This window comes from Pelmatolapia mariae, linkage group LG16_19 (assembly GCF_036321145.2).
Source record: "Pelmatolapia mariae isolate MD_Pm_ZW linkage group LG16_19, Pm_UMD_F_2, whole genome shotgun sequence".
Classification (NCBI taxonomy): domain Eukaryota; kingdom Metazoa; phylum Chordata; class Actinopteri; order Cichliformes; family Cichlidae; genus Pelmatolapia; species Pelmatolapia mariae.
In genome coordinates this window covers 26,107,669-26,126,473 of record NC_086241.1, presented here as the reverse complement: position 1 = coordinate 26,126,473, position 18,805 = coordinate 26,107,669, and the positions used below count along the sequence as shown (strand labels likewise).

The 18,805-nt window shown below is 40.3% G+C and overlaps 2 protein-coding genes across 2 annotated transcripts in view; one reads left to right on the top strand and one right to left on the bottom strand.

Annotated features, from left to right (window-relative positions):
• The window catches only part of slc49a4 (solute carrier family 49 member 4), a 46,229-nt gene extending 44,660 nt beyond the window's left edge, over nt 1–1,569 (bottom strand). The window contains exon 1 of the mRNA XM_063497020.1: nt 1,129–1,569. Coding sequence (XP_063353090.1) covers nt 1,129–1,423 — 295 coding nt within the window. The 5' untranslated portion in view covers nt 1,424–1,569. The remainder of the gene's footprint in view (nt 1–1,128) is intronic.
• A 126-nt stretch (nt 1,570–1,695) lies between these two features.
• Nucleotides 1,696–18,785, top strand: hspbap1 (hspb associated protein 1). The gene is made up of 8 exons (XM_063498990.1): nt 1,696–1,767; nt 3,510–3,723; nt 5,737–5,927; nt 7,552–7,688; nt 9,739–9,910; nt 11,994–12,077; nt 12,475–12,585; nt 17,680–18,785. Exons 2-8 carry the CDS (start codon nt 3,525–3,527, stop codon nt 18,262–18,264), a joined length of 1,479 nt encoding a protein of 492 aa, XP_063355060.1. The 5' UTR covers nt 1,696–1,767; nt 3,510–3,524; the 3' UTR covers nt 18,265–18,785.
• Nucleotides 18,786–18,805: the final 20 nt, after the last annotated feature.

The following is an 18,805-nucleotide window of genomic DNA, read 5'->3' as shown; positions in this document are numbered from 1 at the left end:
TTAAGGCTTTGACACAACAGCAAGAGTGTCTGTGCAAGTTTGTGCAAAAAGGAACTGGAAGAGCATTGCCAAAGCTCTACAACATGACCGCCGATGGGATTACTCGTGTGCGTGTTTCTAAACAAACCCTCAAAATCAGACTCCATATGAGTATCATGAGGGCCCAGTGTGCTTTAGTAGGTCCTGTGCTCACAGGACAAAACCATGCTCAATATAAATGAGAGGAAAACAGGCAGGTCTGCCACTGGTCCCCAGTTTTCCTAAAGTGAAACAAGGTACTTTCCCCACAGACAAGTTGGATTAAATATAAGCATGTCACAACCTTTGCAAGTCATATAGGTTTTCTTGCAAGGCCACACCATGGTTGACACTACTTAACTCAGATGCAGACATGACCACAAGTTTTTTTGTAAGGTCTGAGTGGAATCTACACCAGGAAGAATTTACAACAAGTTACTGAAAGAAGCAGATACCATTATCCAGTTGCCTACAATTAAATTAGGCAACAAAACACCAAAAACTCCTAATTGTCAATGTGATCGTGATCACAAGGTGAGTTATGCAACTTCTTGGCAAGATTCTGCTTGTGTTTCCAACATGGACCAGCAGTCTGGTCCATGTTGTTAGTGCCTTGTTACTGTTTTTGTCATCTGACAACCAGCGTAGTCATTACAAACTTCTACAGTCAGGTGATGCAGAGGAACTGGTTTGGTAAAGCACACGCAAGAGGGCTTCTTTCATTCTTTCTAAGAAACACTGCTTTTACATTGGCTTTTGAACCTGAAAATAAAGAATTTTTAAAAAGGAAATTAAGACTTGCTTGTCCCATATAAGCACTTTCCCCCCAACCTCCCATGTTTCCAACTCATCTATGTGTCTTACTGGGCGCAAACAACCCATTTAAAAACGATTGAAGACTATAAGGTCTCTTAAATACTACATTTTATCAGAGTAAATATATTCTGCGATAGCATAAGGTCAAACTAATGATAACAGAAGTTTTCGAAACCTAAAACAAAATACGCCATTAAGTTACATCGCTGTAGATCTTGGTAGGGTGAAAAATCACGAGGTCAGGCACAATCAACGTTGAGGTATGACACAGTGTGCCACATTAAAAGAACTCACCTTTTTTATCCATTAACCACATAAACAGCAACCAAGGGAGGAAGCCAGCCGGCCCCCACAGCACCAAAATCGCGATGTCAGACTTGGTAAAGCCGTAAGCGTGAGCGGCTGAGTTCTGTATGGGACCCCAGAAGTTCCACACCATTCCCTGCATCAGTGCCAGCAGGGAAAACAGGGTCAGAACCAGCCATCTTCTCCCATACACTCTGCTGTTTACCGGATTACTGTTCGTCTCCACATAAGAAGGAACAAGAAGCGGCTCCCTCTCGGCCTCGGTGCTCGAACCGGCACCCATATTAACCTCCCGTTTGTCAGGCCAGTTAAAAATTCCGGTTTCAACGACGGTACAGCAACGAGAAACTACCTCGGCCACACAAACAAAAACAGCCGATAGCGTCTAACGTTTGCTTTAACTGCGCATGTCAAACCGGAAATAGTTGCGGCTTTCGGAAACTGTTCCTATGTAGTTGCCATTTCGGCTCGTCTGGTGAATTAGCGTAAGCGGGTTCTTTGTAGTATCGCAAGAGCCCAAATGGTGCAGATTCACAGCGATGTGTTATAGACGTAATTGGAACGCGTACGCTGTCATGTGAGCTTTGTTTACTTCCGCCCGAACCTCGTCTACACGTGTAGTGAAAGGTGAGTCCTGGTGCTTTTTTCCAAGGATCCTGGTATTTCTTCGAAGCTAGTTTCTTAGCATCTTTCTAAAGTGGAAATAGAGCAAATATGTTCACAAAGATGAAACATAGCTAACCTAGCTATCTCATTACTTCACAGCAGACGTTTTAAGTTGTCTGGGAAAATCCCAGGTGTTCCTAATAACATTAATAATGGCCTTGGTCTTTTCCAGCTCACCTGTAATTAATTATACATTTCACACTTGTACTTGTTGAATCAAACGCCACCTGAGCGCTGTCTGTCCCTTTATAAAGCGCCTTTTCGAGCCTAGGCGTTATTTCTTTCCTCGGAGTTGTTTGTTCTTCAGGAAGTTGCTCATTTCTGTCGTGTAACGCTAGTTAGCCACATTTAGTCAAGTGGGAAATATCAGTGATACCAAATCTTATTATAATTATTTGACCAATTATAAGTGGAAGAATAAGTGCTTTACAGAACATAATATACCTAAGAGTATCCGGAAGTAGAAAATAGTACCAATCTGGATCCAAGTTGTTTAAGTTGGTTACAAAGAGCGAGAATCAAAGTTTCACTGATATCCAATTTCCAATTAAATTCTAAATAGGAAATCCCCACTGTCCTGTGGTAGATAAATGCCATCTGATCTGATAGGTGATAAAACTTCTTGATTTGCTAATAAATAATATTTTATTGCTGTTTTGTACATACACTCCAGGGTCACGTCATCATTTAGACCTTGCCAGTACTGGGTATGACCCCCCCTTTCCCCTCAGAATTGCCTTAATTCCTAAAGGTATATATTCAACCATAGCCTGAGAATATTTCTTGGAGATTCTGGTCCATGTTGACATAACATCACACATTTGCTGCAGATTTTCCTGCTGCACATCCATTATATGAATCTCCTGCTCCATCAGATCCCAAAGGTGCTCAGCTGGATTGAAATCTGGTTACTGTAGAAGCTATTTCAAGTCGCTGCCATGTTAAATAAACCAGTTTGAACTTTGTGGTATAGTGTGTTATCCTGGAAACAGCCACCAGAAGATTCACACACTGTGATCACAAAGAAATGGACATGATCAGCAACAATAATCGGTTAGGCTGTTGCATTTAAGCAGTTCTCAGCTAGTATTAAGAGGTCCAAAGTGTGCCATGAAAATAGCTCCTACACCTTTATACCACTATCAGTCTGAACGGTTGGTACAAGGCAGAATGGATCCATGCTGTTTATGGCAAATCTTGACCCCACCATCTGAATGTCTCAGCAGAAATCAAAACACATTAGACCAGGCAACATATTTCCAGTGTTCTGTTGTCCAATTTTGGTGAGCCCAAGCACATCATAACCTCATTACAGTTCTGGTGCTCGGTTTGAACATCAGCAGGTTGTTTTGATTGTCTCTACATACACTGACTTGCTGATAATGTAATGGCTTATTATTATATTATATTATATCATGTTTTATTCCGGCACAGTTGAAGCACCCACAATTTCGTTGTACCTGTACAATGACAATAAAGGACTATTCTGTTCTATTATTGTGTGAATGCTGTGATGCATTCACACTATTGAGTTTTCTTTTCTTTTATTGAGTTTTCTTTCAGCACACATTAAAAGCTTTGTAGTTTTATTCACTATTTTCACATAGAAGATAAGGAACATGGCTTGTAGGCACTGACTAATAATAAAACATCATCGTTTTTAATCAGCTTTATGTTCGTCGTGTGTTTCATCCTACTGTCAGTGTGTACCAAAGGCTATGGCTGACACCACCGAGATTAATAAACCCTTCAGCCCAGAGGAGACCTGGAGGATTGTGCATCATTTGCAGCAGCCTGCAGTTTTCCTGAACATGACCTGCGACTGGCCTGTTCTCCACTGGACGGCAGAGCATCTGTCAAGCTGTCTTGGTGACAGACTCATCCGATTCCGACTGGGGAGAAAAGAGAAGACAAAAGGTAAGTAATTCAATGTGTTGAATTAATTTATCTGTAATTACTCACCTGGATTAAACATTCACAATGAAATTTATGTGACCAAAAAGATGAAATTCAGTTCCCACAAGCACTCCTATCGGGCTTAAGCTGTTTTATTAGATATTGCATATTTATCAAGCTGTAATAAAACATTTTTTTAAAAGTAATATCTTAAAGGAAAACTCAGCTGTTGCTGCATTTGGCTGTTACAAATCTGGGACTGTGTCGTTTTTTTCCTTTCTAATGATTTCAGATGCTGTAACTAAAGTTCAGTTTTTGAACACAAAATGAAAGAAGACAAAAAAAATACAAGATCTGTTAAAGTACAAGATTGTCATGATCTATTTCTATTGAGCAATAACTGATCACAATAAACTGAGGTTTTTTTAGTTACTAGTATTGCCTTAGCTTATGGAAACTTGCATTTCAAACAATTTCCAATGAATGAAAATATATATATTGACGTAATCTAATAAAGGATAGCAGGCTGTTTAACGATGTGATTTATAATGTCTCACAGATGAAAAACGCACTGAGGGTCTTTGTTTTTGAGCATCTGCTGTATTTTGCCCTCAGTGTGGCTCTGTAACGGCTACGGTAATGATTCTTTCTCTGATAAATGACAGAGTATGCCCTCTGATAAAAGCTGGCTAATTAGATTTCTAAATCATCTTTTTTTAATAGCTGCAACAGATTACAGGTTGGACATTTCTCATCATGCATTCTAAATGTCATCACTCAACCACAGACACACCTTGTTTATGAAAAAAAACCCAGAAATAATAAATCACTACAACTGATTAATTTTTCCTTTGAAGTGGATTAAAAAAAAATCATGTCTGAAAAGTGCTGTAGTTCTGGTAAATGAAACAGTTCTCTTAACACACAGTCTTGTGAAAACAAGTTTAATTAAGACTCAGTGCAGTCCTGTGAAAAACTGAGTCCACTCCAAATTTAGGAGCTTGTATAACCACATTCAGCAGCAACGACCTAAAGTAATTGTTTTCTGTAGGATTATTATTGTGGAGCAGTTTTGCCCCACTCTTCTTTACATTTGGCATTTGTTTATGCACAGCTCTCTTAAGGTTCCACCACAGCATTTCAGTTGAGTTGAGGTCTGGACTTTGGACTATTACAGTATCTTAACTTGTTTTGTTTTTCAGCCTGGGATCATTGTCCTGCTGGATTGTCCAATATCAGCAGAGCTTTAGCTGTTGGACAGCTGGCCTCACATTTGACTCACCAGAGAAGAGGCTTTCTTCTAGAAAATCTTCCAAACAATCCATATTTGTTCCACGTGTTTCAAATTCTACTGAACTTTAACATTTAGCATGCTGACTGAGACCTGTCTAGGATGAGGCTCTTGGGATTTTTTTACCCATCAGGTGTAAAAGGCCGATTGGGTATTGAGTGGGTGGCGTTGACATGCAACTTTGTAAACACAATAACTCGAGATTGAGGGGACATAGGATTTTCAAATTGATACCATAGATCCACCTATTAAAAATGTCTGACAACTTTGAATCTTGGTGGTCGAGATTTTTTCTTTTTTTTTAATTTCTCTATTTTTTTTAATCATTTGTTTGCGATAACCCGAGGAAGATGTCACCTAGGATTTAAAAATTGATACAATAGGTGCAGGAGGATTACTGGGAGCTTGGGGGATACCGCTGGCAGCTGTCAGTATTTGTGCAGTTTCTCTGAGTGTTGCAGTCTTACCTTGTGGGAAATTTGTCAGGACATTCACTCCTGGGAAGATTGCGGCATTGCGTTAACACACACCTGAATGTTCCAGACCAGCAGCCTGTCAAAAATCCTACTTTATGGAGGTGATTACACTCGATAATCATCAGTTAAGCTGCTGTTCTGTGGCTACATATCTACTTAAACCAAAGTTGGTCACTGGTAGTTTAGATCAGCTGAACCGTTTCACTAAAACTGTACAAAACCTTTAACTAATTATTGTCTTGTCTGTGTTTATTGTTATTTTCTCAGCTCCAGCTCCTCTTTTTGAGACCCAGTGTTCCTACGTGGAGGCCAGTGTAGCTCAGTTTCTCAGCTGGACTCAGGGTCAGTCTGGAACAGACGTGGGGCCTTTTTCTGAATACTCCTACTCAGAGTATTGGGCTTATGCTGACTACAAATATATTGCCATGCTGTTTCAAGATCAGCCTTTCATGTTTGAGGTAACCATCCTGCTGCATGCATGTTGACGTGTAACATAAGTTAAACAGTCCAGCTGAAATCTGGCATTAGTGTTTGCACAAGTTTACTGCTAATGTTAATGATATCTGAGATATTTCATTGCCATTGAAACTAAAGGGCACTGACAAAGACTTTTAGTCAGGTTATTTTATCAGGTTAAATATACAAGAAAGCAAGATAAAAGCTAATTAAACTTAACTAAAATCTGAGGCTTTAGTGCTTGAAAACATATTGCAGGGATCCTTTTTTCACTATATTGATTGCACTCCAAAAATTCCTTATTTTAAGTATTGGAGTTTTTTAGTTAAATAATTTTTTCTAAGCATGTAGGCTGCTGAAATATTGAAAACACAACATTTGACCTCATGTATCTGGCTACCAGAACATTAAGAGAACCAGGATTTGCTCCCAGGGAGTCACAGCATAATTTTTTTATTAGTCTGACTCAGAGCTTGCTTTCTAATATATCCCAACGGTGGTGGATGGGCTGTGTGTTCAGACAAGCCACTTAGTGTGAAGCGGGCATGTAGGGACACTGCCAGCTACACACATTCACAAAAAGTCTTCTTCCTTAGCTCACACCTTCGGTCCATTCTTTCTCAAACAATACAGACACTCTGACCAAATGTTATTGAGAAGCACAACAAATAGTAAAAGAGCTCAGATTTACTTGTGTTTTCATTGTATTGATGCTGAAGCCTTAAAATATGTCAGAACTGCAGTTGTGTCCCATACACTGTGTAGTGTGGGTATTTCTATAGCACATGCCGAAGATTGCATGACCAAATGTTTGACATCATATACAGTCTAAGCATTATGCGTTTTATTTACAATAATAATAAAGGTTTAATTTAAAATGTTTCATACTATAAGCTTCTTATCCCTTTGTAAGAAACTGAAATTAACAAGCGATTCAAATGAAAGAGTCAAAATAACTCTTTTTCATTCTATTCTTATATTGTTTTGACATTTTCAATTAAAATGTCAAGCTTTTGTGATGGCAGCTTTATACTAGCTATTCTCATCATCTGGCCGGTAAAGACATAAAAGTGCCATCCTTTCTTGAGCCACTGCTGCAAATTTATTTCATTTTTATCTCGGTGATAAATTTTTATTGAGCATCCACCTCCAATTATTACCTCCTGACATTCATGCCTTTGAGACAGACAGACATGGGCTTTTTGCAGGATAAATGGTGCTGGCAAAAAGGCTGCCTGAAGGCTAGATTGACCAGACTGTCAAAGCTAACAGCTGCCTGCATGTATGGTAATGACTTCATTATTCAGGATGCCGGTGTGATTGCTACACCTTTGTGTCCTGACGGCACATGATTGACAGAGTAGTTTTCCTTGAAAGATGACAAATGCTGTTGCTTGGTTTCTCTACTCAGGGACCTCCATTGGTCACTTATAATAGGCCCTGTCATTGTAGCTGATGAGGCTGGGTTACATCTGTGAGCCTGTAGAAGAGTGGTGACAGTTCTTGTTTCCATGTCACGTTATTAAAGAAGGCACCAAAACCATAATCTTAAAATCGTAAACAGTCGTTTATACGCACAGCATTTTGGATTGATACATGGCGTTCGAATGTGTGTGTCCGTTGCAGCATGTAAAATGGTCCGAGTTTGGCTTTGAGGGGCGTAACGGGAGAGAGAGCACCTTATGGATCGGCACAGAGGGAGCCAACACGCCATGCCACCTGGACTCTTACGGCTGTAACCTTGTACTGCAGGTACAAGGACGGTAAGATGAATCGCTACCTGTGTTGATGCTTCATGTGCTCCTCAGTAACCAGACGATAAGATAAATGCAAACATACGTACGACATGAGACTGGAAAAACAAAATTGGGTTATATGAGGTGGTTTAAATGGTACTTGAATGCTTTTCTTTTTTTTTTCTGGAGCCAAAAGTGAGTGACGCGATAGCCTGAAGTGCCTTGTTATCAGCTAACAGGATCAAGCTGCGTTCATAAACCCCATGATCGTTATGTGCACAGAGACCTGCTCATTACTGCTAAGTAAAACAGGCATCAACAGCACTAAATGGCTGAGTGGTCTCAGGAATTGTTTATTGACAGGAATTGGCAGAGGTGAACAAATCTTTCAGTCAGAGTGGCCATGCCTCCAACGTTCCATACATTGTTTTTTTTCAGCTGCTAGGTTACATATCTACATAAATGTGGTTATATACATACATATTTGTGTTCCTGTGCTTACAACTCTCAAGATTTATATATTCTAATAATAATTCTTCAGTTTTAATAACACAAATTACACGTATGCATTGAAACTTGATCGAGTTCTCCGCAAAGAGTGCAGTTTTTTAGTTTAATTGATGAATGTCCCCTTTTTTGTGTTTAAAAATCCTACATTTAAAAATGTGGATCTATTTTCTAATGGGCCTGTCTGAAATTGAACTCCTGTTTGTCATTGTTTCATTGTGTCTTACGTTTGACAGCGTTGCTTCAACTTGCATCCAAGGTTTTGATTATGTTGCAAAAATGTTTCGCAGAACAGGTTGAGTAAAACTAGGGTGTAAGTATGAGTAACTGTGAGTCATGCAAATAGTTTGGTATTCTGTACTGTGATGCTAGCCCAAAAAGTGTTGCAATGCGAGATAGACACACTGTCTGGGTCTATAGTCGAGTTTAACACCAGTCAAACATTTATTTTATCGACACATTTCTCGTTACAAAGAGACGAGCACGTTCATTTTCTAATTGGGTGACAGAAAAAGTTTGCAGTGAGAGGCACTCACTGTCAGGTGTGAAATAAAAAGTGACACTGTCCTGTCATACCTGTGCACTTAATGGGGAGAAGCTGCAGCTGAGCAGTGAGAAGTTTCAGGATTTCATAAAACCACGTCTGTGTTTCACCCCTCTGGTGGTTGTGGAAGTTTTCTGCCTGTTAAGCACTTAGGTCTTCTGCAACACTGGAGGTGCAGAGTACTGTAAATGCTGACACGGAGTGCGAGTTGTCCTCTGCCCTCTGAAAAAGAGTTGATTTGTCACAGAGCTTGCTAGAGAGGGTGGGAAATGAAGACAGAGGGTGAGACGCTTTATGGGGTTCTGTGAGCAGGTCTTCCTTATCTCGCTGCACTGTTCTTCCAGAGAGCAACGGTTATATCTCACCGCTTGTAATTGGGTCTTGAGTTCTTTTATTTGGTATTGATCTCTAATGGAATGAAATCCAGCTTGAGCAGTCCTTTGACACCGCTGATCTTTTAAAAATAAAATAGCGTTGATTGATTTCATGACATTTGTGTGAATGGTGGGTCATAGTACCGGAAAACAATCATGGGAGTGAAGTAGTTTTAAAAAAATGAATGTAGTTTAATTTTCATGTTAGAGAAAATAGAGTTGTTTCACAGCGATGGATTTGTAGCTGGTCGTGTCAGCTTTTGTTGTCTCCCAGAATAAGACGGGTTTTAAAGCTCTCTTTAATTAACAGATATTGGATATCTGGATCTTTACAGCAATATCGTTTTATTTTTTTATTATTGTTCACTGTAGCGCAAAGTAAATGATATTAAAAGTATTTCTTCCTCTTTTAATGATTAGCATTGTTTGTGCTAAATTTACAGTATATCTATGTTAATATCTGTTAGCAGTTTTTAATATTGATAACTTTTTATCAGTGTTTTATTTGCAAGCTTGATTTACAGCTTAAAAGGTCATCGATTAACACCCCATGACTCACCAGACAAAAGAGTTCATTTCTAGCATTAATCTTTGAGAATTCTTTTAATCTAAAGTCATATTTAACCATTCTGTTGATGTGTCCTATATGCAGGAAGCGCTGGCACCTCTTTCCCCCGGAGGATACAGCTAAGCTTTATCCAACTAGAATCCCCTACGAAGAGTCAAGCGTCTTCAGTCAGGTGGCTGTTCTTCATCCTGACCTGAGGAGATTCCCTGGCTTCCACGGTGCCAGTGAACACATCGTCACTCTACAGCCAGGACAGGTCAGGAATTATGATGACATCATGTCTATAGAGATCTCTGACCAATATTTTTCTATATTTTCTTTTTTTTTGTAAAGTAATCAATAAAGTAAATAAGCAATAATCATCAGTGTTAGCCCTGAGAGAGCGCATTCAAGATGCTTATAAACCCAAGACATACTCAAAACACATTAATAAGAAGAATACAAAAGTAGTGTTTACCCCTAGTCTCTATAATTTATACCTAACGGTGAGCTGACAGCTCTTTGTTTGGATTAAATCAGTTGCATTTTTTCAGACTATAGAAAAACCAGAGTGATTTAGTAAAGTCTGAAGTTATGCAATGCTGTGGCTCTACATTTATATGATGAAGTGCTCGTGACACAGAAGCAGTAACCATAAAATATAACTTTATTGGTCCTTAAGCAGTGAACATGTGAAAGTAGACTGAACAGTGAGATTTATTTGTCTTGGTGTCCTTCATAAAAGCTTGAAGCAAGGCAACGGTCGTGACTTGTGTCCCAATTAAAGTCAGGCATCTACAGTTATACTGGATCACCTTCAACAGACTGTTGTTCCTATAGTGATGAAAGCAAAAGGTTAAGCAGCGTTATCGCTCTTGATCTAACTGGGTCAAGTCCAGGCCAATAGGCCTGATAAATCAGTCAGGTTCGTGTCATGTGCTCAGCCAAAGATACGACTGAGGTTTTGTGGAATCCAAATTTGACTTTCATGATGGTAATTTTAACACTTGTCCTCCTTTGATTATAAATAATTGTGAAGATGCTCCTGCATGAAGGTCATCCTTTTTCACCTTGTTTCAGAAAAAAAAACCAGTCACTATGGACACAGAGCAATTATCCAGTTGTCTGTTTTCGCTATCTGCTTGTCCTGGAGCTCACATAGCTTATTAAATACCCTCCTATCCGCAACAAAAAAAAAACAAGCTTTCAGCTAACTAACAGTCAGTTAGTTGTGAAGTGATTTATAGGTCAGGGTCAGAGCGCACCCTTGTGTTTTATTGTTTAATGGTGAAATAAATTGCAACAGTGCAGCACGGTGGCGTGGTGGTTAACACTGTTGCTTCATGGAAAGAAGGTCCTGAGTTCAACTCCACCACCTTTCTGTGTGGAGTTTGCATGCTCTCGGTACTCTGGCTTCCTCCCACAGTCCAAAGACAGTTTTAATTGATTCTAAATTGTCCACTGGGGTTGCTTGTCTCTCGTTGTTAGCCCTGTGATAGACTGACGACCTGTCCAGGGTGTACCCCGCCTCTCGTCCTATGACAGCTGGGATAGGCTCCAACCCCCCTGCGACCCTTATAAGGATAAGTGAAGAGAATGGATGGATGTTATTCATCTTAAATTGAATTTCTCAGAATCATCTTGTCTGCAAACATTCTGACGGTAGTCAGTCTGGCAGTCAGAGCCAGTTGAATATAGAAATTTGGTTTCTTAGCTATTAAAAGTGCCTCAGTGTTTATTTACTAAATGAAGTGACTTTAATGTAGTCATTCAGTCACATAGTAAGCACTTATATGTAGGAGGTGAAGAATCGCCTTAACCCCAGTCAAGCTGGTTGTCATTTGTCTTCTTGAGTCTTCTGCAGCTGTTCACTTTAATAACCTTGACCTCTTCCAGTCAGTGTTGCAGCAAGCTTTGGCCTGACCTTTTATATACAGCTGACAGCTCTGAGTTTATGTTTATGCTTCAAAGAAAACCTAGAAATGCTTCAACTGTTGAGACAGAATGAATAGTTTGAGTATCTACCACAGTCTCCTCAAAGATGGCTCCACCTCTGCAAATCAAATTAAAAGACAGCTCATTTCTCTTCTCCTGTCAGGCAGCAGGCCACAGACGAATCAAGACTGCTGTGGAGGCCGGGGAATCAATAAGCATTCTTTCTTTTTCTTTTTTTTAACAGACCCATTGTATGAATGGATGAACTATTAACAGCAGAGGGGGAAAGGTTTATGCTGCCATCTAGTGGATATGTGCAGTCGTGTATTTCCTAGTTTATAGGAAGATGAAAGAAAAAGAGTGGGAGCTGTCATTGACCTTGCCATTACTGATAAGTTTGTGAAGACTTTATCTTCTTTGCACAGGTGCTCTATGTCCCCAGGCACTGGTGGCATTATGTAGACTCAGTGGATCCTATCACCGTCAGTGTCAACTCCTGGATTGAGCTGGTAAGCAGCCTCATATCTTTTCATCCTGAGCTCACCAAAAACGCCCCAAAATGACACAATATCATATATATTCCAAACATTTCAGAGTAGATGGCAAGTTATTATCCCGAAGATGTTGATTCATGTTGTATTAAGTCCTCTCAGATTAAGGCTCCTCTCATTTTTGAGTAATGAACAGGACCAGCAGTAAAGTGTTTCCTGTCATTATGATGAGTGTATGTATTTGAAGGGGCATGAAAAAAGGCTCCCTGGTGCAAGACAAATGTTTATTCGGAGGTTTGCCCCACTCTAGTTGTTTTCTGCCAAGGTCACAGATACAACAAACTATTTCTTCTTATCATTGATGGTAACCATCTTGCTCATGTGTGTTCTTTCTCGGCTCTCTGCTTCTACACAGGAAGTGGATGACATTGCCAGAGTTGGTGAGGCTGTGACTAAGACGGTCGTCTGTGCCATTAAAAGTGCTCGAAGTGATGACAACGCTGACAACTGGCTCAACCCCACTGAGGTAGCGAGTAATTACTCTTTGATATTAATTACTGTGTCAGTTTAAAAGCTGTCTTCTTACACCTACTTCTGGCTTGTGTAGATCCCCTGACAGTATCATATTCTGATCTAGTGCAAAAAATACATTTTTTTGTCGCTTTTTTTCTCAAAATGAAAATGAAACGCTTCACTGCTTCATTCACTGTTCTTTGTTGCTGTGTAGGGAATTATTTAGAGAGCAATACCATGTGTCAAAGGGCAAAATAGGAATCCAAATTTGGATGCTCCTCAGTGGGTCCCTTTTGTCCATGATGATTTTATAGCTGTTGACCTTCAATTGAACTACAGGCAGATGATGATAAAACCTGAACCTTTGTCTTCCACAGTGAGATGTTCTCTTATCTCTCTTTAGCTTTGGGGGGTAGGGGTTTGCTGACCTGCTTTGTTTCCAATTGCCCCCTTAGAAGGAAGGGTCACTGCAAATCAATATAGAATCGCTCTCAGTAATGATCTTCATCCTGTGATAAAATGCTCTCATTCTGAGGGCGCTAGTTTCTTCCAGGATGACACTGTATGCAGTTAAAGGGAACAAAAGCCTGATTAATAGTTTGAATATGAAATGTGATTAGAATTAAATGATAACCAGGCTGATTCAACACATCTCAACCTAGTTGAAAGCCAGTGAGATTTTTTGGAATAGCACCCTCCATCAAATAACCAGATGACGGAATATCTACCGGGGGTTGTGACCTTACAGCCTTCAAGTAGAGTCTCACATACTTGCCTTGAAGTTCTTACTAAAGCATTTCATGGCTTTATTTTATTTTCCACTCATCCATATATGTGTCCAACTTCTTCCGCTTATCCGGGGCCGGGTCGCGGGGGCAGCAACCTAAGTAAAGAAGCCCAGACCTCGCTCTCCACAGCCACCTCCTCCAGCTTGTCCAGGGGAACACCAAGGCGTTCCCAGACCACCCAAGAGATATAATTTCTCCAGTGTGTCCTGGGTCTGCCCTGGGGCCTTCTAACGGTCGGACATGCCCGGAACACCTCACCCAGGAGGCATCCTTGTCAGATACCTGAACCACCTCAACTGACTCCTTTCGATATGGAGGAGCAGCGGCTCTACTCTGAGCCCCTCCCGGCTGGCTGAACTTCTCACCCTATCTTTAAGGGAGAGGCCAGCCACCCTTCGAAGCTCACCTCTGCCACTTGTATTCGCGATGTTGTTCTTTCGGTCACTACCCACAGCTCGTGACCATAGATGAGGGTAGGGGCGTAGAAAAACCGATAAATTGAGAGTTTAGCTTTTATACTCAGCCCTCTCTTCACCCCAACAGACTGATACAGCATCCGCATCACTGCAGCCGCAGCACCAATCCATCTGTCGATCTCCCACTCCCTTGTCCTGTCACTCGTGAACAAGACCCCGAAATACTTTAACTCCTCCACTTGGGGCAAGAACTCGTCCGTGACCCAGAGTGGGCACTCCACCCTTTTCTGGCTGAGAACCATGGCCTCAGATTTGGAGGTGCTGATTCTCATTCCCACTGCTTCGCACAGATGATCTGGTGATAATCAGCCGTGGCAAATAGAAAGTACAGCCTCTGTCAGTTTTAAGTTTTTATGTGTAAGAAAATAAGAAGCAGATGATTTTTATTAACTAGGCTTGGATAAATAAAATGACATATTACACTGTCTTTAACCAAAACTAAGCCAAAAAAACTAAGGACACCATTACTGCTTCCATTGGAAGTAGCAGCCAGGTACTGCTAATCAATTGCACTTGATTAACTGATCATCATTTTGGAAGTTTGCTGGTCTGGGGTGTTAGGTGTGTATTAACACAATGCCGAGGATGAATGACATGATCTGAGAGTGAGATGAGACGTAACTGTTGACTGACTTTCCATCAGTCCGGGAAGGATTATAAGGTAATTTCCACACACTGTGAAGTCCACTCTGCACTGACAGATTATTCACAAGTAGAAAACATTTAAGACAGCTGCCAGTCTTTCCAGGAGTGGACGTCCCAGCAAATTCACCCGAAGGTCATATTGTGCAATTCTCAGAAACAGCAATAAGCCCAGGAGCTCCATCTCAGACTATACGGGCCTCAGTTAGCAAGTTAAATGTTAAAGTTCCTGACAGTGCAATTTGGAAAAGACTGAACAAGTATGGCTTTTTTGGGAGTGTTGCCAGAAGGAAGACTCTTCTCTCCATCTACAAAAGAAAAGAATCACGATCGAGTCAAAGTCCAGACCTCAACCCAATTGAAATGCTGCGGTGGGACCTTTAGAGAGCTATGCATGGAAAAAAATGCCCACAGTCCTCAATGAACTGGAGCAACATTGTAAAGAGGAGTGGGCCAAGATTCCTCAAATTCCTCCATTTTTCCTGTTTTGACTTTTGGTGAGAGAGAGACCAAAAAAGTCATACAGAAAATGATTACTTCAAACTATTGTTGCTAAAAGTGGGTGTAGAAGCTACTGCATCCTGGAGTGTTCTCAGTATTTTATGCTCTACTTTTGCATAGTTTTTGTTAAATTTGTATAATGACACACTGTTGTGTATTGCTGTTCATCTGAGGTTGTATTTACCTAATTTTATGATCTGATAATAACTAGTTAATGTTTTATTATGTCCTGATATGTAAGACCATAGAATTAGGTGTACTTTGTTTTTACCATGACTGTATCCTGGCCAGTGTTGTGATAATGACGTTGTCAGGCAACCTGTAGAGAGTCAAGCATATAGTGAAGCTATAGCCGCGCACAAAACCTCCTGGAAAATCAAAGATGTTCATTTTTGAATTCAGACGGAGGCAGGTTAGCTGTTTCCCAGTGTTCAATCCTCATGCTAAGCTAAGCATTTGCTGGCTTATAGCTTTATGTGGTACAGACATGAGAGGGATATCAGACTTCAAACAAAGGGCAGTTACACTTTGTCTCAGAACATTTATTGAATAGCAAATGATTACAGATGAAGTTCTTCTAGTCCTTGATTAAGTATTTTTGTTATGCTGAATCAGCACTCTGTTAATGAAAGCACCCTGGAGACCATATGTTTATCTTTGGTGAAGTACGAGAAGTCCTTCTTTGTATTGCATTAGTGATTTGAAGTGTAACTGACTTCTGCATGAATGTATCCAGGCCTCCACGAACTTGCTGAGACACTGGTTTGACTTTGTTAGATTACTAACCAATTGTACCTCCCACACCTCCTTATTTCTCTGCTTATCAGTAGGTTCAGCCAGGCAGCTTGTCCCACTTACAGATTATATTTATGTCACTTACTGTATGTCATTTTCTAAGCAGATACAGTATGAGCTGCAGTGTCATGATGTAAGGAGAGCTGAAAGCCTCTCAGTTGCATAAGTTCATAGGCATTGAACTTAAACCCCTGTTAAAGTAGCTTCTCAGAGCTGCTATAAAATGTTTTATTGTGATATTCTAAAAGAGTATTTTTTTCACAGTTGTCCTTTTAGAGACAGCTATATAAGTTGTGAAGGACGTCTCTACTTTAAACACATAAGGTAGTTATGCTTACATAACTTCAGGACCAATTACGCAGTATTTTTAGTCTAGTTCAACTGTTTGCACACCCAGTTAGTTTCATATTGTTATCATAATAGACTATGATAACATTCTCCCTGATGACCTTTCATGGACTTTGAAACTGACTTTGAAGGATTAAAAACAAACAGCGGGGTAGCAGTGATCTGTACGGGGGATAATTACGATGCTGTGATGGATTGATTCTGAGTACTTGTGCTTGAAGTCAGGTAGAGCAGTTCAGCTGAAGTCTTTCTTGTGGCAACAAAAGTAGTGCTTCAGGTAACTTTTTTTAAAAAGCGCTTTTTGTATATTGATTAGCTAAAAAAGGATATAGTCTCCCACCTACAAGGAGAGTCACAGATGCCTTCACTGCGCCAGTTTAAACCTATATTTCCATTTTCCAGAAACTGTGGAACAAAACAGTATTATATGTTAATGTGCACAAATTTAGACTAAAAAAGGGAAGACCTAGGTGAAGAAATGCCTCTTGTGTGGGAAAAGTCATGGTTCTTTGAGGATTCTTGTCTTTTGTGGATGTGTGGGGAGCTCCCACCACATTTGTGTTGCATCTGATTTCCAGGAAAGGGGGGAAAATTGCCTGTTAATGTTCTTTTAATGCTTTAGGCCAGGTAGAATTCCTGGAGGCAGGTTTAGTGAAAATTATACAGATTCTTCTTCATAAGGCTTTAAATGATTAATGCTAATTCCTTTGTAGATATGGAGATTACAGTGGATGTAGTGGGCCTTGGGGTTCCAGTCAGTTGCTGCCATTTAGTTGGTCTAATCTTGCAGAAATGGCTTTGGTGTGAGCTGTAATGCACTACTTGGTTCGATTGCCGGGCCTCCTTGGCCTCACACTTCCCTGACCCTTTGTCTTGACGGAGAGCTGATGTGTGGCACTCTGCCTGATTGATCAAAGGCATCCTGGAGTCAGTTGTCTCCTCTTTGTTTGTGTTGGTTGCATGTCCAGTGTGGCTGGTTTGTTCCTACAAAAGTAAAGAAGTAGAAGTGCACTCTGAGAAATGTAGTGGGAAGACTGCTCTCTAGGTTCTGCCTGGTAGATTTTGTATAATCTTGCTGAGTTGCAAACAAACGGCACCGAAAAACAACACAATTACTTCCCTGCACATTAATAAAAATCTATGTACAAAGGTTTCCCTAAAATTTATAAGCAAATTAACCGCCTCTGCAAGATGGGCTTTTTCTGGAAATACACAAAGTATTAAACATATTAAACAAACTCTAAAGCCTCTGTGAGTTGAATATTAATTTAAGTACAGCTTCTTGTAAATGATTCTAATGGCAGTTCTTGTTTGGAGAACCTTGTAAGCATTAAAGGGATTTATAATGCAGTTTTATTAGAACCATCTAAGTGTCATTCCAGGCATGCATTGATTTTATTTTTTTTCTTTATCGCTTTGCCTGAATCTGTTTAGCAGATTGTGCTCAATTAAAATTCAGGCAGTTCATTTTGTAATCTTAAAGGCTGTACACACTGTTTATCTCTTGGCAGCTGTCTCCAGCTTTCATCGCTCTCCGTTTTTGTTTTGTTTTTATAGGAAGAAGTAACATCCCATAATGAAAATATGCAGTATCTGAACCTGGCGATGAGAGCTTGGGCTCAGAAACAAAGGAGTTCCTGCCACAGCAAACTGAGCCCAGAGTTGCGAGACACCTGTCGAGTCAAGCGGGACTCGGGTGGGCAAATCAAGAAAAATAGTGATCGGGTTAGGAATTGTGCACCCTTCAGTATTCCCTACGGACCACATCTCATCTCTGTACGCTGTCAGCAAGAACTGAGGAGGATGACCCCCGAAGATGTAGAGGTCAACTCTTCCAGCAACGGTGCAGTCAGATCTCAAGAGGACTGCGCTGTCAGCTCAGATCCAGCACAGACAACCAAGTTTGCAGCTGCTGTCAGACTCGATCAGAGAACACATGAATGTAACGCTGGTTCAACTCGGTGTAGAGAATGTGACTGTGCAGATGGGACATCAAAGAACTTGTCAGAGGATTATAAGGCATCAACGCATACAACAATAACCACTAACGACTTGTTAGACTGCCTGGTGCATCCAGACATCATCACCCGTGTCACTGAGCTGCTTCTAGAAAAGCATACAGGAAGTGATACGACCACCTGATCATCCTAGTTTTGATATTCACTTATCAGGTGCAACATGAACATGAACATTTTTTTTTTTTTTACCTTGAAATTGGCTCTCCAAGCTACGAGTCATGTTTTGGCATCATTAAGTAAGATACCTTACTTTTATTTCTTCTCTCATTTGTCACTCTGGATCCTCTTGGCATGAACCTCAGATGCAGGAAATCACAGCCAAAAGTCATTCTAGTGCTGCAAGTGACAGTCTAACATATCCTTGTTTTGTTTTCCTGCACATGCTAATCCTTTTTGGTTCTTCCAAACTAGGAAAAATGGCCACTGGAATCAATTTAGTATGCTAAACAACCAAATAATTCAAGATAATATTCCAGGGAAACAAACATTGTGAAACATTGTTTTCTGCACAATGTCAGTTAGTAAGGGGGGGAATCATCATTGACCAGCCACAAAGGACTCCTTGTAATAGTTTTGTGATTGATGAAAGCTGTGTAAGAAGTGATAAATGAAATGTTTGAATAGTCTGCTGTATGTGTGCGGATAATAAATGTAATATACCCACT